Consider the following 21,484-nt stretch of genomic DNA (forward strand, 5'->3'; position numbering starts at 1 on the left):
CTAGGTGTGGTGTCCAAAAGAATGCTGCATTATAACCACCAGGGAAATGATAAAAAGTTCATGTTCACGATTGCCCGGCCACATGACCGGCGCTGGCCAATCGCTGGATTCAACCACTCATAAACTTCTATCACAAAGTTGTAAATTTTCATAAAACAACAAGGAATTTATTGCATTTCTTCATGGCTGCTCCACCAGCAACGCTTTTCTCAGTCGCCATCTTCTTTTCTTCTCCTTCTCGATTTTTGGGGAAACTCCAATCTGAGAAAGGGTGCGATTTGGGGTGTGGGCAATCAGGCGGAGGAGACACAAGCATCCAGCTGGGAGGGGGGTTCTTTTTGGAACCTCCCTATTCTCACAGGAGTTCTGTCCCCTCTTCTAGTAAAAATTCACCCCAAAACCTCCACACAGGGACCATTCTAAGGCAATCTGGGGGTGAGTTAGGAGCAGCAGCTAGTGTCCAGAGTTGCCACTTGCATCAGGGCAAAATGAAAGCTTCAGTGCCCCCTTTCCCACCTCTGAATGCCCCCCTCACTCCGAGCACTATAAATGGCGGGAACCCCACCTGTGAAGCTTGTAGCACTGCCGGTGTGGGGCCCTAGATCTCCTAGGGCCTACTTTTTGCCCCAAAGAGGCTAATGGGGGCCAAGGCGGACACTCTAGCCACTGGATGCTTGCCTCTGCACCCCAGAAATTGGAGGAGGGTAAAGCCGGAACCCTTGACTCTCCCACCCAAATGCCCACACGCCCAGGTTCCCAGGGACAACTCCCTGTGCTCTGCGGGGGGCGGGTCTGCGGTCATTAATGAGGGAACTGAAGGTTTAGGAGCCTTTTACTTACAAATTCAGATTAAACAGATTCTCCTAAAACACGCTTCCTTCCAACACTCTTCCCCTTCTCTGTCCCGATGCCCGATCTTTAAATTTAAATAATTCAGGGTTTATAATCGAATAGACACTAAAAATCAACTCCGCAGGTCTAGCTACGTAGGCACCGTCCTCTGGGTATTTATCCCTCAATCAAGGGGGTGTTTTGGAGACAAACAACAACCCAGATTCACCCCAGGTTTCCCAGGTCCCCTGAAATATGCCCGAATTTTGAATTGAGCTACCAGCGCCCAAATGCAGGAAAGGAAATAACCTCCCACGCACACAAATGTTTTTCTTTTTTCTCTTTCTCTGTACTCCGGAGAAGATTCCAGGTTGCCAGCACAGCGGACAGCGGGCAGAAAGGCTCAGAGGCAGCCCGCGGAAGGCGGGCGGCCGGGCTCAGAGCAGCAGGGATGCGGCCACAGCCGCCGGGTAGTTCGCAACCGCTCAGCTTCTCGCTATCGGCGCTCATTTTCTTCCCCCAATTTCAAGTTTTACTTGGGTCGCTGGGTCAATTTAGAATAAGATAAATTAAAATAAATGAAAGTAAAATAAATTTCAATACAATAACCGAATAGCTCTTGCGGAAAATGTTTGCCGACCGAGCGGAAAGCCAGGAGCATCTTGACGTTGGAGGCCTGATTGGGCGGCCGGGAGATTTTTGCTCGCCGGTCTGGCCTCTGCCCAACGCCGCCCGCCCGCCGGCGCGAGAAGGGGGAGTGGATTTGGGTGGTCACCTTCCTTTCCTTCCGCTCCTTCTTCGCTTGAGGCCTAGCACTTCAGATTTCAGCTCCATATTTGTGCCTCGGGCGGCGCCGAGCCACAGCCTGGTGTGAAGGCCTGAATGAGGAAGAGTTTGTGGAACCGTGGGGGTTTGTTTTTTGTTTTGTTTCGTGAATGTGTGCGACTGGGCATGTGGACTCAAGGACGTGTTTACTTGGGGGCAAATGTGAATCTGTGTGTTTTATGAGCCAATGTGTGAGTGTACCCTGGTATGTATAAATATGTCTGTGAGTATGAATGTGGGTTTACTCGTGTGAGTGAATGTGAATGCTATGTGTTCTGGGCAGGGTTTGGGATGTGTGAATGCCTGTATGTTTATTTGTGAACATATGAATATGGATGTTTGTGACTGTGTGTGACAATGTATGTATTTATTTATGTGCAGTGTCAGCCTGTAAATAGGTGTGGTTGGGTGCATCTGCGTGTCAATATGTGTAAAAATATGTAAAGGGAATGTGTGTGTGTGGTATCCGAGGTTCACTAGTTGGCAGCCCCCAGAGCAAGGGGCACAAGAAAAAGAGGAGGGCCCAGCACAGAAAGAAATGGGCCAGCAGCAGAAGTTGGAGCAAAGGGGCGCTGGGATGCATGACTATCCCTCACCCCCTCCCAGCCTTAGGGAGACACAGAAAACAGGGGATCTGTTTATTTTTAATTGCTTTTATTTCTCCATCCTTCAGATACACATAGAATGCAAAGAGGATCACAGGGGCTGGTGGGAGCAAGGAGCAGCGGGCAGGCCAGGTGCACAGAGGGGACACTTGAGCTAGTTGGTGGGTCCTTAGGGCTCCCTAAGGCCCCTTCAGTGCCACTACTGGGAAGGGGGGGTTGCTCAGGAAGCCGGGGAACCACACATGTTATTCCAGACCCACAGACCACACAGACAGCGTCAAAGATGGGGCTTACAAAACAGCAAGATTTTACCAAAGACCTTAACAATTAGCAACATAGAAAAGGGGAGGCAAATTCCAGAAAGCTACAGAACAGGTAGATGATGTCCTTCCCATACTGTACAAAACCTGATGGACTTTCCTATAGGTAGTATTTTTTTTCCAGTGTTAAGAAACCAAAATTTCACCTTCTCTCCTTGAAAAAAATTAACTGCTTTCCATTTAAATAGTTTTTTTTCTCCTCCCTATTTGACTTGAGTTTCCTGGTTCAGTTCCCAGAGCTGGGTTTCTCTCTCTCTCTTTCCCTTTTTCGTCTCTCTTCCTCTGCCCTTTCTCTGTCCCTCACTCTTCCTCGTCCTCCTCCGCCTCGGCCTTGTCCTGCCTGGTGGCCCCGGGGCCCGCTGTCTTGTTCTCTTTCTTCCACTTCATGCGGCGGTTCTGGAACCAGATCTTGATCTGTCTTTCGGTGAGGCAGAGCGCGTGCGCGATCTCGATGCGCCGCCGCCGCGTCAGGTAGCGATTGTAGTGAAACTCCTTCTCCAGCTCCAGGGTCTGATAGCGGGTATAGGTCTGGCGACCTCGCTTGCGGTCGGTCCCTGCGCAGGTTATTTGCAGGAGAAAAATCAGTGAGTGAGGAACGAGCCATGAGAGTGCTCCCCTCCCTCTTGGACCCTGTATGCAGTTTGGCATCGGTGGTTGGAAGAGCTTATTTCCCATTACATCAAATTGTCACTATCCATACCCCAGCCTATGCCTGCCATCTTTCCTCAACGTGCAGACCTTTCTACAGGCCTCCCAAGGCAAACACTCCCATCTTCCACCCAGGAAGTCTTCTAGTCTAGGGCTTCTGAACACAAGGTCTAACCTGCTGGCTCTTGAAGGCCCTGTGCCTAAAGGGGTGTGTATGTGGGATGAAAGGCAGTTAATCCTCTGGGACCAGGGACCCCAAGTCTCCCCTTTTGCATGCTGACTCTGATGGTCTGTGGGGGTACAGGACAACACAAACCATGCAAGTGACCCCGGAGTGGGACTCTAGGCCTGGCCTGAGGGCTTTTCCCAAAAAGAAAAGGAGACAAAGAGCCTCACAGGTCCAGTCTTCCCCCGCCCCCAGCCTGTTGTGGAATGAGGAGGAGGTGAGAATTTGCAGACTTCCTTGGAGCGTGGAGTCAGTTGGAGAGCAACTGCCTTCTGATGACTATTTTCCAGTGAGTGGCTGAGGTTCAGACAGGACCAGGCTGTCCTGCCTGCCCACCTGCCCAGACAACCCAGCCCTCCAAAGCAATCTTTGGGCCTCCAGGAAGGCACAGAGGGAGAGGAGAGACAGCAGCCTGGGTTGGGGTAGAACATTCAGTATCTGGCTGGTGGGGGCTGAAGGGCAGGGAAGAGATTCCCAGGTTAGGCCCCAAACCCTGAGGAGGCTTGGAGGAGGTGCTGGTGCCAGCCCTCCTAGGAAGGAGACAGTGGGAGGAGGGGCTAGGGGCCCTAATTTCAAGTCAGATAAAAGCCAAGCTGAAATGTTTATGAGCAGAAAAATTGGGGCTTTAATAAATCAGCTGGAAAGCCAGTTGAATTATGAAGCAGGTAATGGGGAGCATGACCACGAATACTGAAAATGTAAGAGCTGGGCTCTCCTGGCCCTCAACCCTGGCTGGATTGGGAGCTTCCGACCACAAGTCTTGGGTCTTCTGGACCTTGAGATTGGCCTCTGAGTCCAGGACAACATTATGAAGGTTGTCTGGGACAGGCTTGTCAGGAGACCCCACGGAGCCCCTGGTCTCTTGGGGTTCCTGCAGCAGCTTCCTCGGTGGCCTGCACTCTCTCTTGATTTGGCTTTTTGGAGTCCTAGTGTCTCCCCCAAGAGGACATCACCCTTCTGGAATGACACTTGCAAACTAGTTGGCCAGTTCTCCAGGGGTGCTAGGAAGGGCACCTGAGGAAGCCAGCTGTACTCCCCTGAGGCCTCTGCTCCTTTCTCTAGTTTCTCTAGTTCTCCTGCCTCCCGTTTCCCAAGTTTACTGGGGGTCAGGAGCCTGCTCTCTCTTGGCCTCAGCCCCTCTCTCTCCACCTGCCTCTCTGGCTCTGTGTCCCTGGCTGAATCCTCATCACCTCTCACACCCCCTCCTCCCACCAGGCCCCTAGAGCCCACCTCTAATTGTCCAGAAGGGAATAATGGGGGAGCGGGGTTGGCTGGGAGGAAAGAGGGAGGGGAGAACTGCTCAGCGCTGCAGCCCCCTCCCCTAGACCTTATCCAAGCTGGGGCTGGGGGACACACCCAGAGTTGAGATCCCCGGCTGGGGAAGGGAGAAGGGAGGGGGGAGATCCTAATGGCTATTCTCTGCAAACCCCAGTCTTCCTCCGCAAGACAAACGGCCTCCTCTCCAGCCCGTGCCGGCGCGGCTGATAAATATTTAAAGCTAAAAGGCCGGGAGGAAGGGTGGGGGGAGTGGGCTGGGGGCTCAGAGCGCCGCGGCGTCGGCGGAGAGGGATCCGCTAGGGAGGCAGCGAGCGAGCCTGAGAGCACCAAGCAAAAACGGGAATGGGGGCGGCGCGCCGGGTCGCAGCTCGGGGTGGGGGGCCGCGTCCCCAGGGCCGACCTCCTACCAGGAGCACTCTGGACAAGGAGAGGGGCACTTGGCCGGGAAGGGGGCGCCTTCCGGGGAATGTGCCCGGGCCACTGAGGCTCGGGACCGCTCGGGACTGCTCGGTGCGCGGCGTTACCTGAGCTTCGCATCCAAGGGTAGATCCGGAAGTTACTCTCGGCCGCCAAGTCCGAGTCCCTCTGCTCCTTGGCGCCCGCCGCCTTGGCAGAGTCGCCGGGACACACCCCGGAGAGGCTCTGCTCAAAGGGTGCGCAGTGCATGTTGAAGGAACTCGGCTCGAGCCCGTAGCCGGCCGCGTAGACGCCGGCTGCACTCTGGCCCGCCATGCCCCCCCCGCCGGGGTACAAGCCCTGCATCGAGGCGGCGAAGGAAGCGCCCGAACCCGCTCCATAGCCCGGGCGCTGGGGGTTGGAAGCAAACGCACAAGAAGTTTGTTCGGGGAAGGCTCCGGTAGCGAAAACCGAACTTGCGGCTGGATATTTAGAAAATAAAGCATTCGCATAATACAATGAACTCATAATTTGGCCGGATGATTTGTAGGCAGGGACGTTTTAGTGTCGGTTTTACGAGATTCCTTGATATATTACAGAATTAGAGTCCAGATTTACACCAAAAAGGACCCCCTTTTTCCTCTCTGCACCACGTGACCCCGCCCACGTGACGTCCCCTCTGCCAATAGCCGGGCAGCCTCCCCACGGCTCCCGGTAATGTGGAAAAAATTGTGTGGCGTTGGATTTATAAAATATGATCAATAATGAATGAGAAAACCAGGCCCTGTGGATTAGGGCTGGGGGCTCAAGGGCCGCTGTCGACCCCCGTGGGCTGGAGGAAGCTTGCAGGCGAGATTTGGGGAAGAAGGGATTGAGTGGAAGGGAAAATAAATAACCTCCGGGAGCGATCCTTGTTGTCACCCCCTCCTCCCCAGCCCGTTACCCAGCCAGAAACAAACGCAGGGATTGCATACAACCGGGTGAGTGGGTGGGTGGGGGCAGGCCAGGTCTTTATTAATCCGGACCACTTCAGCCTGGCTGGGCCTTTGAGGGAACTTAGTCCGGAATTGGTCCGTTTCTCCCGAGGTGAGCCTGGCCTCAAGGCTCGCTCTCTCTCTCTGCCCCAGACGGGCAGGGACGGAGTGAGGTTTCCTGGTTGCTCCCAGAGGCGCGGAATCCAGCCTACGGGCGTTGGATGCTGCGGTTTCTGGTGGCTAAGAAATAAAAAAAAAAGGTTTGAAAATTAAAAAAGGAAGGGGGTGGGGTGGGTGGGAAGAGAAAGGAAGGGAGGAGGGTGGCCTGGTATGCTGCTCTCCTGGTTCCCGGAGGCGGATGCCTCAGTCGAGCGTGGCTGCTGGAGAAGCAGAGGGAGCGAAGGAAGGAAGACGGCGAGCCACCACCTCGGAGCTGGGCGAAGGTGGCCAAGTCCCAGAAAGGGAGAGGCAGGGAAGAGCATCTCCCTTCTCCTGCTCCCCCCCCCCCAACGAGAGTACGAAAAAAATTTAAAAATTTTTTTTTTATTTTTCAGCTTGTTCATCAGCTCCGCACTCCACCTCTACCCCCGCGCGCGCACACACACACACACACACACACACACACAGGAGAGGGCACACAAAAACAAAGGGGGAGGTTGGGGGGTTGGGGGGATAAAGCCACCAGCCCAGGCGCATCTCTCTAGCATGGCCTGGGCGCGGGGGTCTCCGGGGCCGGCAGCCTCGGAACGCGAAGGGAGGGGGAGGGGGTTTCTCTCGGCTCCCCTCTCTCGTTCGTCTCTCCTCCAATCACGCGCAGCCGCCTCCCTCATCCCCTGCGCCCCTGGGCCAAGGGACTCGCACCACCTGCCTCCAGCCCCCGCCCCCTCCGCAGCGCGGCCAGGCGGACGCAGGAGCCCGGTGACTGGCTCCCCCCCTCCGCAACTCTGCAAGGCGCCGGGAGCAAATGAGGAGCGCGGGCCGGGCAAATCTCAGGTTCTCGCTTGTAAACTTTATTGTAACTCTTCCGCCCTTTTCAGGCGCAGACAACAGAACAAAGTATAGAGGAACAACAAAATATATAATTAGCCCTCCCGCCCCCCAATAAAGCAATTCACGGATACAGGATACATTCTCTTCACAGTAAACCTAAGAACACTTTAAACAATTGCCCACAGCGCGCATGCTAACTAAAGTAACCTCTTTTGAGAAACACTTAAGACGAAATTGTCAAACCAAAGCGGGGGGCGGGGGGGAGGAAAAGAGAGAAGCCAGAGAGAAAGCCAGCGAGCTAGAGAGGGCAGCGGGGAGGGAGGTGGGAGGGGAAATGAGGACGAGGCGAGAGAGAGAGAGAGAGAGAGAGAGAGAGAGAGAGAGAGAAGAAGGGAGACAGAAAGAATTACGGCGTGAATAGGCAGTTTCATGTTGTTGGGAGAACTTAGCAGAAATCGGTACCTCGGTCATTACAAAGAAGCACGTTCAAAGGAAAAAAGACCATTGCACAAGGAGGCTTTTTACACGGGGCAGGGGCGTGGGGGTGGGGCTCAGCCAGGCCGCAGCCGCTCACCCTAGCAGGGAGAGGGAGTCCTTGCTTAAAATCCTTTTCTTTCCCACCCCTCCGGCCCCCAAGAGATGGGAAGGAGATCCACAGTAGCTCACACACAGAAGCTATTACGAGAAACTACCACTAGCGGGGACTGGCGCGGCAGGGAAGCTGCAGTGGGAGGCCAGGCTCCGGGCCCCGCTCACGGGGCCAGAGCTGTCTCGGGCGGGGGCGGGCGACGGCAGCGCGGTCGGGTGACCCGCGGAGGCAGGGCGGCCGCGGCCCTGGCAGTCCCAGCTGGAGCCTACTTCTTGTCGCCCTTCTGCGCGTCGCCCTCGTCCGCCGCCTCCGGGGCCCGCTCCAGCTTCTGTTTCTCCAGCTCCTCCTGCTCGCATTTGCTGCTAGGGAACTTGTCTTTGTTGTTCTCTTTTTTCCACTTCATCCTCCGGTTCTGGAACCAGATTTTGACCTGTCTCTCTGTCAGTCCCAGCGCATGCGATACCTCGATCCTCCGCTTGCGAGTCAGATAGGGATTAAATAGGAACTCCTTCTCCAGCTCCAGGGTCTGGTAGCGGCTGTAGGTCTGTCGGCCTCGCCTGCGTCCGGCGGCTGCTGGGAATGGGGGAAAGGGCGAGACAGAGGGGAGGGGAGGGTGGGGGAGGGGGCAGAGACAGAGAAGGTTGGAAGATTCGTGAACCAGCCTAGGAGACCAGTATAATAAGGGCAGGGGACCTTCTACCCCGTGCAGGGGCGGGAGCGCTGGGAGGCCGCGGTCAGCCGGGGGGGGGGGGGGGGGGGCGGGTGAGGGGGATCAGACACCACTGAATCTAAGGGAGCCAGAAAGGGGAGCCCCTCCCCTGGTAACCAGCACCAGAGAGTTGGGCGGGGGTGGTTGAATCTATTAAAAGTGCCATAAACTTTAGAAGGAAGGATGTGAAGGAGGGGGAAAAGTAAGAATAAAAAAGCCAGGATGGGGACGAATGGACCCACCTTGAAAAGCCCCCAGAGCCTCTGCCCCAGAAGAAAAGTTTCTTCAGGGTAATTAAACTATAAAGCAATTGAGAAGTGCAAAAGTTGAGCGCCCCATTCCCACCACCCTTTCTCCACTGCCCCCCATAAAACAGTAAAAGGGGAAAAAAGGAGGGGAAGAAGTAAAAAAGTCAGGCAGGGTGAGGGGTTTATGGATTCAGGAAATGTCGCTTAGCGACCTCCTTCAAGGGAAACAAAAAAAGAAGGGAAAGGAAGGAAGGGAGGGAGGGAGGGAGGGAGGGAGGAAGGAAGGAAGGAAGGAAGGAAGGAAGGAAGGAAGGAAGGAAGGAAGGAAGGAAGGAAGGAAAGAAGGGGGAGCCTATCTGAACAGAACAAGCAAGTCTTCCAGGGGCTGGCGGAACCGCTCCTGGCCTGCCCGGCCCCCCGTGCCGGCCTGGGCCCCGGGTCTCCCTTCCCCCCGCCGGCCCCGACGCGAGCTCACCTTGCGGGCGCATCCAGGGGAAGAGCTGTGTGGGCGACGGGCTCTGCTCGGACCCCTCGGCCTCCTCCCCCAGGCCGCTGGCGGCGGCGAGCTTGCAGTCTGCGTACTGCACCAGGTCTGGATCCTGCGCACCGAACAGGCTCTGCCGCTGCAGCGGGTCGTAGCCGTAGAAGTTGCCCGGGTCCCCGTGGCACGCCACGGCGCACGGGTTCTGCTGATAGGGAGCCGTGGACAGCGACGACGGCCCGTGGTAGAACTCCTGGATTTGCGACGGGTGCTGGAAGCTGCCGCCGCTGCTGGGACCGTACACCACGGTGGGTCGGCCGCCCAGGTCCTGGGCGAAGCCGCAGTCATAATAATTGGGGCGCAGGGACTCCCCGGTTTTGTATTTGGAGAACAGTGAGTTGACGAAATAAGAGCTCATTTTATTGAATTTTGAGGCGGCGGCGGCGGCGGCGGCTGTAGTTGGGGGCTGTTGGGGAGGGGGTGGGGAGGGGGAAAGGGAGGGAGAGAGAGAGAGAAAAAAACGCGGATTCGCCGGCTCCTAGTCACCCTCGCCAGGAAAGGAGAGGAAAAGGAGGAGGGGGGAAAAAGAAAAGAAAGAAAAGGCGAAGAATATCTCGAAGCCACCACACTTTTTGTGATTTCCAGGAATAGAAAAGGACAGCGAAGCCTCCAAAAGTCTAAGCTTGCATGGCAGCCGCGGCTCGCTCGCCCTCCCCCACCCCCCACCCCCCCCCAAAAATATACCGCCACTTAAAGAGGTCCTCGCTTTACATTTCGAAGAAGGGATGCCAGTTCATAAACAGTTTTCGGTGATTTACTTCCCTGCAAATGAGTTGTTTCATATTTTGCACTGTCTTTTCATGATCATTTGCATCCATTAGAGACCCCGCATCCTATTGGCTTCTCCGTACTCCTCCCGGACAGAACGCAGAGCTAGGGTGAGAGCGAGAGAGAGCGAGCAAGAGAGAGAGCTAGAGCGAGAGAGCGCCAGGGAGTGAGGAGAGAGCGGAAAAAAAAAAAAAAAAGGAGGGGAAGAAAAAAAAAAACCCAGGGAGAGAGAGGGGGAGAGAGCGGGGAGGAGAGGGGGGAGAGAGCATGAATACGGATTAAATCTGTTTAACTACCTACATTAATGAGATATCTCTCGCCTCACAACAAATCAAATACCCTCGCAGACCACCCCCAAAGACTGATGTGGGGCGCACGGAAAAAACCACGCAAACACATACACAACGCGCCAGACGTAGGCACGCTGTTAATTTCGCGATTTTAACGAGGCAGTTGGAGTCTTTTTAAATGTCAGGGTCGCTTCGGAAAAATGTAAAAGAACACGGTTTAATTGCACCGAGTTTTAAAAGGTCCTATAAATGTAATTGGTATTTTAATACGTTATCAAATCATACAGCTTCCTCTCCTAAACATATTTTCAAACAAACGAGGTAGTCATATTTAAAGCTTTAATGATCAATTTCCTTATTATTGATAAAGGTTTAACTATCGTGTGGAGGGAATTGGCTGGGTAACCGGCCCCCAAAAAACGGCTGTAAACTCTTTAACAAACTATAAAACGCAATAAAGCCGAGTCTGTTGTTGTTTATGCCGCAGCGCATAAAAGCTGTTAGCATTTTACGAGTTCTTTCCTCTACAGCTATAAAACTGCAGCTTCGATCGCCCCCGCCGCCCGACTGCAGCACGGTGGGGGTGACAAAGCCGAAATGAGAATGATTATGAGGTTTTTTTCGGCGCAAACGGTGACTTTTCAGAGATTTTCTGCCTCCTTCAGCTTTGAAGCACCTGCCCCCACTCCCTCTCCGGAGCCCCCAAACCACACTCTCTGCCCCACCCAGGCCACTCACCAACTTTCCAACAAACAAACAAGGCTTTTCTTTGGAGAAGGGATCCAGGAGAGCTTGAGGAGGCACCAGGAGGAAGAGCCGAAACTTTCTGGTTAATGGGCAGTGGTGAAGTCCTGACCAAAGCTCACCCTGTGACTGCGATTCTGCAGTTTTACACAACCCTCGGGTGGCCTGGGAGGGGGTTGCTGGAATGGGGAGGGGGTCTCTAGGAGGTCCTGGAGCCCAGTCAGCAAGCCTTTGGCAGACCAAGTCTGTGTGATGGGAGAGGGGCCTGATGCCACCAGCAGGATAACATTCAGTTGGGCTGCCCCAGTCCTGCATCCAGGCCTCGGGACCCAGTGACCAAGCCCAACTGGCTCCCAACCTTCCCAGGCCAGTCCTCCACACCTTCCGCATCACCCTCGGTTGAGAGGGCAGTTCCAGGCTCATCAGTACATCAGAGGGAGGGGAGAGCAATGGAGGCTGCTGCCCTGGTGCCTGGCCTTGGTGCCCGCGGTCCTGTGCCCACCTCTGCCCTGGACAGTGACTGCAGAGTGTATGAATGGGAGGGGCACCATTTAGCCTTCACCGTCCTTTGAGCCACTGTCACTACCTAGACTGACTCTGGGGTAGAAGGGATTTGGATGCAGCAAGGTCACTGAGTCCCCCATTTTCTCTCCTCTCCCCTTGGGAGCCTCTAGTTAAACCCTGCTCTCCCTCCAGACCTGAGGACCTAGGTCCTGAAACAGACTGCTGGACCCAGCTGACTGAATGCCACACTTTCTTGCCAGTTGCCTTTCCCAGCCTACTGGGCCTAGTGACAATGGTGGCCAGGCTTTAGAAGGCCCCAGTCTGAGGGTCCAAACCAATGGCTTCCTGAAGTGGCTCACTCAGCAAGGAAAGAAGAGGAAAGGAAAGGAAAAGAAAGGAGAGGAAAGGATAGGAAAGAAGGAAGGAAGGGAGAGAGAGAGAAAGAAATCTAGTAACAAAGGTGGAGCCTTTACAAATACATTCGATCCACTGTTGATCCATTGTTTATTCACGAGAGAGTGGCTTCCTTTTGGAGGGGTGCTTTTTGGGGATCCCACTCACCCCAACCTTTGTAAAAATTAAACTATCACCTTTTCCAAAGGGAAGGTACCGGTGGGGCCACTTGGTCCTTCAAAAGTGAATCTGGAGAATGGGAGAGGGGCTGAAAGGGAGAGAGAGAAAGGAGAAAAGGAGGGGAGAGGACCAGGGTCTTGAATTTTCAGCGCCAGGCTGAGGGGGCGGTGAGGCAGCGGAAGGCACAGTTAAGTTGTTGCCAAAGCGAACATTTTAATCAAGTGCCGGGGATTTTATGGTCATGATTTGAGGACTCACCGGTGAGGTAGAAATTCAATGGCTTGTTCTAAATCATCCCTACACCGTGCCAGAAATTCCTGATGGAAGGAAAATGTTTCTATTATAAGAAAAAACAAGAAAGAGCGAGGAGGTAATTTATAAACACCCAACGGAGCTCAGATTTATTAGAGAAACTCAAGTTGAGAAACTCCGCTAGCCTCCCGGTCCTGGGGGAGGAGAGGAGAGGCTGCAGCGGGGCTAATCTTAAGAGGGGGGCATCTATTTCTCGCATGCGTTTGTCTGGATGGAGGGCAAGGATCGGCCGGGCCGGGTCGAAATGGGAGATGTGGAATCTAAGGGGCTATGGGCAGGCTGACAGCGCTCAGGTCTCAGAGGGAGAAATGCCTGAAGTCCAGGCCTCCAGCTGCTAAGCTGAGAAGGGACCGGTGTTCCCTAGGTCGGTCTGGGGCCGGGGCCGCGGGGCACGGAGCCCGAGCTCTCACCTGGAAGCCACGGGACGTGGGGAGAACCAAGCCCCTACTTCCTGCACTGCGCCTGTTCCCACGTCCATCCGGAAAACGCACTCTTTATTGGCGGCCCAAATTGGAGCGCCCAGATCAACCGAGGAAATATCCGAGCCTTTCGCACCTCGCCGTTCTGGGAGCCCCCCCGAGCCTGGGTCGCCCGGCGCCGCCCTGCCCAGCCCTGGCCACATACAAAGGCTCTAGAGCCTCGGTCCATGCGGAGCCGCCCCGCCGGCTCTGGGCACCTCCGAATCCCCGCCAAAGCCACGGATCCGTTTTCCCCAAAGTGCTCCCACCCCCACCCCGGGCTGGCTCACCCGGTTCCCTCTCCCGCCGATTCCGCAGCAGGTTGGGGCGGCTTCCTCTATATCCGACCTTCTGCCGGCTCGCCCTTCTCACCTGACCTGCTCACCCGTATCGGCAGACATTCCTCTCGCACCCTTCCCCGGATAATCTCATTTTCCCGAACCAATCCTCCTCTTTTATTTGGATCCACTAGTCCTATTATTACTATTATTCCCCGTTTTCATGCATTTGTTGTCCCACCGAACGTAGAAACTGGGTGAGAAGCCCTGAGCCCTGCTCCTGGGGGAAATTCAGAAAATTGACCATTTGAGGAGAGGGGGTCAACACCACTATATCTGAAATATATACAAAATGGGGGAAATAGCCACAATGAACCCAATATTTTTATTCTGGGCAAATTATTCATGACTTTTGATAGCGCTCAATTCGTAGATTCAGGGCCGACCGAAGTGCGAGGTGCAGCCGCGGGCGCCGGCAGCCGCAGCACGGGGAATTTTCACGTGGAGCAAGGGTGCCATCTAGCGGCCACGATGAGAAAAGGCGCCGCCGCCACTGTCTCCTCCAGCTTCTCAGAGAGCCAGCCAGTGCGGCGACAATGCAGAGAAACTTTCAGTATTAGCAGAAAAGGGCGAGGGAAACGAGAGCGGGCGAGAGAAAAGGCGTCGGAAATCAGGCAGTGGTTCATAAAATTGTGCAGATAAGCTAAAAAAAATTTTTTTAAACAAAACAAACAAACAAACACGGAGAGGGGATAAGGAACGAAAAAGAAATCAGAATCTTTTCTCTCTCGCCCCACCCCCCACCTCAAGCCCCTAATTTCGGGCAGAGACCGCCGAGCAGTGCGCCGTTCATGGCCCGTAAAAGGGGGAGCCGGGCACATTTCAAACCCAACACAATTGTTTCAAATTCTGAGGGGAAACAATTGGGCTTTTTGTGGGGGGAGAGGAGGCCTGAGAGAGTGGGACGAGACTATAAAAGGATCAAGAGGCTGCCAGCGCCCAGACGTCTGGCCCCACCGGACCTGCGTGTGTGTGTGTGTGTGTGTGTGTGTGTGTGTGTGTGTGTGCGCGCGCGCGCGTGCAGGGGCTTCTCTTTATGACACCCGATTCTGGAAGGGGGTGCGGTTGCGAAGAACAAAGACGAGTCCCAGTTGCGTTCCGTGAAGCATTTGTGACAACAGAAGTGTTCTTCCCTCCCCCTCCCTCCTCGCCCCTCTTTTCCCCCTGGGGCCCCCGGAAACCCCGCGCCCTGCACTTCGGGAGGGTGAGGGTGGGGGCGGCCCAGTCAGGCCCACCCATTCGCCCGCCAGACCCGGAGCCCAGGCCCAGCTGTGGCTCTCTCAGCTCCGGAAAGTTTCCCCTCTCTGTTTGCTTTGCTGCTGTTTAGTTTCTTAACCTTCAGAAATTTATACGCTATAAACTTTTATAGCGGTCATATTCTTTTATTGCTGCGCGCACGGCATTGAATTCCTCTCCCGGCTTCCCTCTGTCTCGCACTCTCCCGGTCCCCCTCTCTGAATCTCTCTGTTTTATGACAGCAGATTTCCCCATCTCCGGCTTCCGAGCCTCCGCATCTTCGCCTTTGTTTGTTTTTAAAGAAGCCACCCCGGGCTGGGGATCCAGACGCCGCCGGAGGCTTCCCGGGGCGCCCTCGCCCCCTACCCCGCAGCACTCCGTTCAGCTCCTGCCTCACTTTCTTGCGTTTCCTCTGGGCGGAATCCGGCCTTTTCGGCTCACTCTCAGCACGGGCTGGCTCCTGGGAGCCCAGGATGGGAGGGAGCCCATTCTACACAAGCTCTAAAGGCAGATTCACTTTATATAACGACTGGAACCCTCCTCGGAGGATGCGGGTTGGGGCCCAGCTGTATCAGGAGCTTCGCGTTCTCCTGCCTCCTGCTGTCTCTCCGATTAGCTCATCCTTCCGTTCGCCGGAGAGGGGTAGGCAGGGCCTTTTTGCTTCCAGACTGCTTTCTCGAGGGCCAGGCTTTGTCCCTACCTCTACCCAAACCTCAGGGTCTCCGCGGACTGCAGCGCTGCTGGGTGGGCCCGGTGGGAGGCTCTGGCAGGAGGCCGGCTCCCAAGCGCCAGCCCAGCAGAAGCAGAATCCCAGCGGCTGGATGGGAACGGCCGGGCTGCCGAGAACAGCGCTCCCCATTTGAGGCTTTGGTGGGACTCCACAGTCTGAGGGGGACAGAAAGGTGCCTTGAAACCGAATTTAACTCTGGGGTCCGACTGGGAAGGGTTTTTTGTTGTTGTTTTTTCCCCCTCCTGAACCATTTCTGTTTCACACTCAACCATCCTCTCGCAGCCTGTAGGAGCTGCCTCCACCCCTACCAAACTCCACCCGCCTTACACCAAGGCTGCTACCCTGTGGCTCAAATTGGAGCCTCAAACTCCGGGTGGGGATTGAAAACCCTAAGGGGCTTACTCTTTTTGAGTGGAAGAAAGGACAGCCTGGCCTTCCGGAGGCCTCTATCTGCATCCCATCCCTCCGCTGCAGGGAATAGCAGAACGGAGTTACTGCCTTCTTCACTTGCATGATACTTTCAAGTGGCCAAAGCAAGGTGGCTTTCTCAGCCAGCTGAGAGAGGACCTGCTTCCAGGGATGGCAGGGCAGGCCTCGCCATCCTCTGGCTCTGGAGGTGGTGGGGAAGTCTCTAGTGCAACTTAAGAGGAAGATTCCCATTGTTCCCTGCAGACCCAGTCCCCTCTCCAAACCACTAATCTTTCCTTTTCTCCCCCTCCAGTCTCCCAGCTCTCCTGTTGGAAGGCTCTTGCTCAGTTCAAGCAGTGGTCTTGGGAACCTTGGTCTGGACCAGCTCTCAGCTCCACTAGGAAGCCCACCCTGCAACCTCTTGGGCACAGGACTCTCTCTTTATTCCAAGCCACCCTCTTGGAACTAGCATCTCTACCTCTGGTCAGGTGAGGCGAGCCAACACAGAATGACACACAGGAGAGATTTATTTTCTAGAGTGATATATATTTTTTGTTCTTTTTCTTTGTTTTTTTCCTTCCAAAACAAACAATCAGCTCTAAGCCCCTCGCCCTCCCCACTCCCACCCACAACCCTCCCATATAAGCAACAACTGAAAACAGGCGAGACAATCACCCCCAAAGAAATCACAAAACACAGCACAATTTCACGACTGCCACCGACAGAGCAAAAGAAGTTCTACTGGAATGTCCCCTTGCAGGGTCGGGAGAAGCAGGAGAGAGAGTCCATGAATTGAAGGGGATTGGAGAGGTGGGGTAGCAGGGGGAGGAAAGGAAGCCGAGAGTGAGCTCCGGTCTAATGCTTAGGTGCGATTTCTCCTCCTTCCTTAGCAAGCGGGACTGCTCCCCAGAAGCGTGCGCGCGCAGACCGCCATCCAGGCCCGAGTCTCGGGAGGCAAAGCCAGGCACTGGGGCTGGTCTCTGTGCTTCTGCGCTGAGACGGCAGCTGACAAGCCCGGGGCTCCTCCGCAGGGCTCAGACTGGGCAGGACAGGAGGAAGAAGTCAAGCTCCGCGCGCCCGGGGAGGCCTCGCTCCCCCCTTTCCTCCACCGCTTGCTCTGGAGAGGAGCCCGGGAATCGATTCACAATAAATTCTCCATCGGGTTCTCCTGACTTGGCTTTTCCGCCTATGCAGGGGTAGAGCTACCAGAGGATGGAGGGCGGAGGGGGGTTTCTACAGGGGCGACTTGGCTCGCTGGTGCAAGGTGGATTGGCCGAACAGAGTTGATTTCAGAGCTGGGGAAGATGCGAATTCAGGGCCGGTGTGGAGCAAGAGGAGCTACAGTCTCTGTCAAGCGGGGCACAGATGAACGTGAGGACGACACTGCCAAGGCTTACGACTCACGATCTGACCTCCTTTTGTTGGAAGGAGAGGAAAACATGCAGAATTAAACATTTCCTGTAGCACAATGTGTGTATGTGGACGACCTTCATAAAACCTGAGAGACTCTCCTAAGACCACCGCTGCCTTTCCTTGTCCTTTCTAACCCACTAGCTTGGGAGCTGAATTTACCCCACTTGCCCTGGAGTCCATGCCCGGGTATAGTTAAGGATTCCGTGGGGATGGTGTCGTGATGCTGGGCCCTTTGAGCTGCAGCGCCTCATTCAGGAGTGTGTCTCTAGACTTCTTCTTGGTGTGTAATTGCATCGGGGGCAGACCCTGGACTTGCCTGATGGTCTGTGGGCTATTCTGCCAGATTTAGGGTGTGATGGTCTGCATTTAGGGTGTCACTTCATTTGAGTGTTGACTGTGCGCGCTTCCCATTGTTACTGTGGGCTCCAGGCTTTATGCAGGTGGGCGTCTGTTGGGCTGTGTGCAGTTGGAGGGTCCCTGGGTGACTTTGGGATAGGTGCAGGGGGGAAACAAGCAGGCTGGAAGTGAGGGGCTGGGGCTTCCCAGGAAAATTAAGAGGGTTGCTAGGGACTCTACTAGGGGCACTCTTTTCTTGGGGCCCATCACCTTCTTAGGAACCAACTATATCTACCTTCTAAATCAATAAAACTCCCTCCTGAGGCCCAGGGAGAAGAGAAGGACAGGTGAGGGCAAAGGAAAGGAGTGAGGCTCTAGATGCAGAAAAGGACTTTGAAGAAAAAGACCCCCTTCCCCATTCACTTGAATACATCCCAGACAGCACAGGCTCCACAGCCATCCCTTATAAATAAGCATGAGATGGGGAAGGGGTGGGGAGGGCTGGGGGTAATCTTTACTCTTTGCCCTGTTCCTTATTCATTTTCTTCATTTTCATCCGCCGGTTCTGAAACCAGATTTTGACTTGTCTCTCACTCAGATTGAGGAGTCTGGCCACTTCGTGCCTACGGTCTCTGGTGAGGTACATATTGAACAGAAACTCCTTCTCTAGCTCCAGCGTCTGGTATTTGGTGTAGGGACAGCGCTTTTTCCGGGAAGAGCGAGCGTGCAGCCAGTTGGCGGAGAGGTTGGCTGAAAGAGAAGCAGCGATAGAATCAAAGAAAGGAAAGGGGGTGAAGGGCCCCCGTGTTCTCCTTCCAAGAGGGTGCACCTCTGGTCTCCACTCCCCATCTTACATTGGAGAAAGGGGCATCTGGGCCTTCAGGTTCCCAGAAAGGCTTCCAGAGATGGGCTAAGAGTTGCTATAGGCACCTCCAGGTGAGTTATTTGGTCAGGATAGAGCCAAACGTGTGCCAGGCTTCTCACCACTTCCAAAGCTTTGCCTGCCCCAGGTCCTCACTCAGTCTCTTTCTCCACTTGGGTCGGAACTGGTTAGGACTCAGGTCAGAGCCCAGCCTGGCTAAAGCCCTCTCCCCCACCAGCTCTACCAGACTAACTAGTGGTGGCTGACTGAAGGGTCCTGGCTCTAGGTCTGAGAGGTGAGAGAAGGATTGGGCTGGGGGAGAGGAGAGTGGCTTCTGCTCAGCCACAGCCAAGAGACCTCCCGGCCCTCCAGTCCAGTTTGAGTGCACCCTCCTGCCTTGATCCCAAGCTTGCATCTTTTGGCCACATGGCAGCAGCCATGTGTGTCTGTGCAGATATCTCACTGCCCCCCCACACACACCACAAATAGGGATTCACATTTAGAGACGCTGCAAACATCCAGCACACTCCAATTCACACGCAACCCAATTGCAACCATTTATCAACTCCAGCCTGTGGACAAGGGAGTGCTGGGGGCTCACAGGTAACTTATGGTTGCAATAGTCTCCTTTTCCACTCCTGCTCAGCTCGCAGTTTGGTTAAAGTAAGTTCAGGGAAATTGGGATGCAAGATTGGTCCAGTCCTAAGGGGGGGGGAGCCATGGATCATGTGGGGGTAACAGAAGTCCTTCAGAGCATAGCTAGCTCCAACTGGCTCCATGTGGTGAGAGGGAACAGAGAAAGGGAAGGGGTGACTGAGTAGAAGTGGGGGAAAACAGAGGAAACATACATACAGGCTTCTCTTCTCCTTACCCCTGAACTCAGAAAAGTTGCCAAATAAAGGAGAGCCAATTAAAAATAACAGCCACCCTCTACTAGATTCCTTCACCCCAAATGAAAAGCACTGAATATTAAAAAAAAAAAATCTGGTTCATCCTACACTAAGTGCCGCGTCTTACCAATTTGCAGCTACTTCCTTAATGTGAGTGCCCGGGATGGGACCCACAGCCGCATTAAATAGGAAAGAGGAAGATAACTGTTAATTATTGATTCTAGCCAAACTGCTGCTCTGCAGTAATGGACTTTCCAGGTAGGGTTTGTGGGCTTGGGGTCAGGGGGGGGGTGTCTGTTTGGGTGTGAGCAGGGAGGGTTTGGGAAGAGCCAGTGTGTTACCCAAATGCCAACTCTTGTGATTCAACCTGGCAGGTTGGAGGTGGTGGGAGCTCACAGAGACCCCAGGGAAGTTGGGCAGTTCTCTTCCCTCCAGCAGGCAAGGGCACCCCCAAAGGGCCTCTGGGCCGCTCTGCTGATGGGAAATCCGGCAGGGCAAAAGCAAAGACTAAAAAATCTGACCCTCACTCTCCAAAAAGAGTAAGGGGTGAGGACTTGTGCCCACCATCCTGAAGGTTATTGTTTGGGGGCTAAGAGCCCCGACCAATTTGCCCTTCTCAACCTTAAAAGACGAAAAATCCGCGACTCCCCTCCTGCCGCGCTTAGCGAGCAGCACATCCTGGAAATTAGACTTCGGTTCCTGGCGGGGGTGCTTTTGGAGGGGTGGGAGATGGTGAGAAACTACCTTCCGAGGATGAAGTTAGCCTCTCCGCAAGCCTCTCTCCCCCCCACCCTTCTACTCCCCAGGGTCCTTTCGGGGGGGATCTCTCCTTCTCCACGCAGCCGGTCGGCCGCGAAGTTCGGAAGCGATTCCCCAACTCCCTGCGAGGCGGACAGCTCTGGCTGGGGCTAGGGAGCCCCGCGGAGAGCAGCTGGAGCCGCAGAAATGGAAGCTGCAACCCGGGCGAGGATGCCACGGAGGGGAGGAGGCGACCGGAGGCAAGGCCCCCGGGGAGGGGCCGGCGCATCCGGGGAGGGGGCTCAGTCCCCGGGTCCCGGGCTTCCAGCGCCCCTCCCGGCGCCGGCTGCGGACCCTGAGCGGCTACTGAGCGAGATCTGCTAAAAACAATCCTCCGTCAAGCTGTTGCATCGCAAATAAAATCCTAATGAGCCCCCTCCCACTACCCCTTGGCCGGCTTTTACGGTGTGCGCGTGGCGCGGGGAGCTCTGCCAGCCGTGCGGTGCCCGGGAGCCCGGTGCGCTCCCGCCCTGGCCCGCGCGAGCTCTCGGCCTCGCTGGCTGCCTCCCCGGCCCCGCCAGCTCCTCTCCCAGCCGGCGGTGGTCGGCTTCTTCCCGGGCTTTCAGCCGAAGCCTCGGGGGCGTGGGGGAAGGGAGGCCGAGAGTGCGGCGAGCTGGTCCCTGCGCCCCGGGTCCCCCGTGGACTTAGAGGAGTGGGGGCGGCGCTCCTCCAGCGGCCTCAGTCTCCCTTTCTGGGGCACTCATCTGCCTCCCTCCATCTTCCCTCCGCCCCCGCTCGCTCTCCGGCAGTCGCCGCGGTTTCCCTTCACATTGTCCGCAGTTTATTGCTTCTCCCCTCCCCTCCCCTCCCCCTCGCCTGGCCTTCGGCCTGGGTATTTCCTCACTTTTTATAACTTACTTTGATCCGGCCTCTCTTTGTCCTCGCTTCCTTCGCAAATTTTATTGTCCCCGTAGCCGGGTCTTTGATTAGACAGGACGGCCTCCCTGCCCGCCGAAGTTTCCAAACTGTACTCGGGCGTGCCCTGCTTGAGCAGCTCCCCAGGCGCGCCCAGCAGCGGCTCCGCCTTCACCGCCGCCTGGCCCTGCACAGGAGCAGCTTCGCCGCGCGGCGCCGGCTCCAGCCAGGTGCGGAGGTACCTGCTCTCGGCCGGCGGGACGCCCTGGGGCTGGAGGTAGGGGTGGTAGACGGACGGCAGGCTTCCGGACGCGTGCGGGCTCAGCGGCGCCCAGGAGGCGCCGAACACCGGCGCTTTGGGCTGGAAGCTGCACGAGGGGAACTCCAGGTGCTCCGCGTGGCCTGGCTGCCGGGGGCTCGCGTACTGGCCGGAAGGAAACTTGGCTGGAGGCGCGTCCTCACTCTCGTGACTTATGATCGAGTCGACATAATAGCTGCTAAGCGTCCCAGAAATGGACATTCTCAGACATTATCCGGGCGCTTGCAGGGGGAAGGGAAGCGCTCGCGCGCAGCGCCCAAGCAGGGAGAGGTGGCACCCGGACCGGTGTGAGGGCTTTCGGACGCGACCCCCCCAGCCCCCCACCCTCCCACCCCCACCCCTGCTCAACTTCTCAGCCAACAAAGTATAGTGGAGCAGCCTGGCTCAGCGCTCCTTGCAAAATGATTGGTCAAAGTTTTTCCGACTGCCTGATAAAGCGTCAGCTCCGACATAAATCAATCCGGCGAGGG

At 55.6% G+C, this 21,484-nt stretch overlaps 3 protein-coding genes across 3 annotated transcripts; all 3 read right to left on the reverse strand.

Moving 5' to 3' along the window:
* Nucleotides 1-2,293: 2,293 nt before the first annotated feature.
* On the reverse strand, nucleotides 2,294-5,756 carry HOXB7 (homeobox B7). The gene is made up of 2 exons (XM_065896817.1): nucleotides 5,258-5,756; nucleotides 2,294-3,135 (listed from the first exon to the last, which is right to left on the reverse strand). The coding sequence occupies exons 1-2, from the start codon at nucleotides 5,655-5,657 to the stop codon at nucleotides 2,882-2,884; spliced, it is 654 nt and encodes a 217-aa protein (XP_065752889.1). The 5' UTR covers nucleotides 5,658-5,756; the 3' UTR covers nucleotides 2,294-2,881.
* Nucleotides 5,757-7,947: 2,191 nt separating this feature from the next.
* HOXB8 (homeobox B8) lies at nucleotides 7,948-9,538 on the reverse strand. Its single transcript, XM_065897120.1, has 2 exons — nucleotides 9,115-9,538; nucleotides 7,948-8,255 (listed from the first exon to the last, which is right to left on the reverse strand). Exons 1-2 carry the CDS (start codon nucleotides 9,536-9,538, stop codon nucleotides 7,948-7,950), a joined length of 732 nt encoding a protein of 243 aa, XP_065753192.1.
* A 7,755-nt stretch (nucleotides 9,539-17,293) lies between these two features.
* Nucleotides 17,294-21,276, reverse strand: HOXB9 (homeobox B9). Its single transcript, XM_065897231.1, has 2 exons — nucleotides 20,699-21,276; nucleotides 17,294-18,040 (listed from the first exon to the last, which is right to left on the reverse strand). Exons 1-2 carry the CDS (start codon nucleotides 21,213-21,215, stop codon nucleotides 17,805-17,807), a joined length of 753 nt encoding a protein of 250 aa, XP_065753303.1. The 5' UTR covers nucleotides 21,216-21,276; the 3' UTR covers nucleotides 17,294-17,804.
* Nucleotides 21,277-21,484: the final 208 nt, after the last annotated feature.

The sequence above is a fragment of the Phocoena phocoena genome, chromosome 19, assembly GCF_963924675.1.
Source record: "Phocoena phocoena chromosome 19, mPhoPho1.1, whole genome shotgun sequence".
Lineage (NCBI taxonomy): Eukaryota > Metazoa > Chordata > Mammalia > Artiodactyla > Phocoenidae > Phocoena > Phocoena phocoena.

Bases quoted from the DNA above. Each gene is read 5' to 3' on its own strand.
- HOXB7 (XM_065896817.1), bottom strand. From the start codon at position 5,657: ATGAGTTCATTGTATTATGCGAATGCTTTATTTTCTAAATATCCAGCC. The intron at 3,136-5,257 runs GTAACGCCGCGC...TAACCTGCGCAG, and splicing joins CCCTTGGATGCGAAGCTCAG to GGACCGACCGCAAGCGAGGT.
- HOXB8 (XM_065897120.1), bottom strand. From the start codon at position 9,538: ATGAGCTCTTATTTCGTCAACTCACTGTTCTCCAAATACAAAACCGGG. The intron at 8,256-9,114 runs GTGAGCTCGCGT...CCCCATTCCCAG, and splicing joins CCCCTGGATGCGCCCGCAAG to CAGCCGCCGGACGCAGGCGA.
- HOXB9 (XM_065897231.1), bottom strand. From the start codon at position 21,215: ATGTCCATTTCTGGGACGCTTAGCAGCTATTATGTCGACTCGATCATA. The intron at 18,041-20,698 runs GTAAGTTATAAA...CTTCTCTTTCAG, and splicing joins CAAAGAGAGGCCGGATCAAA to CCAACCTCTCCGCCAACTGG.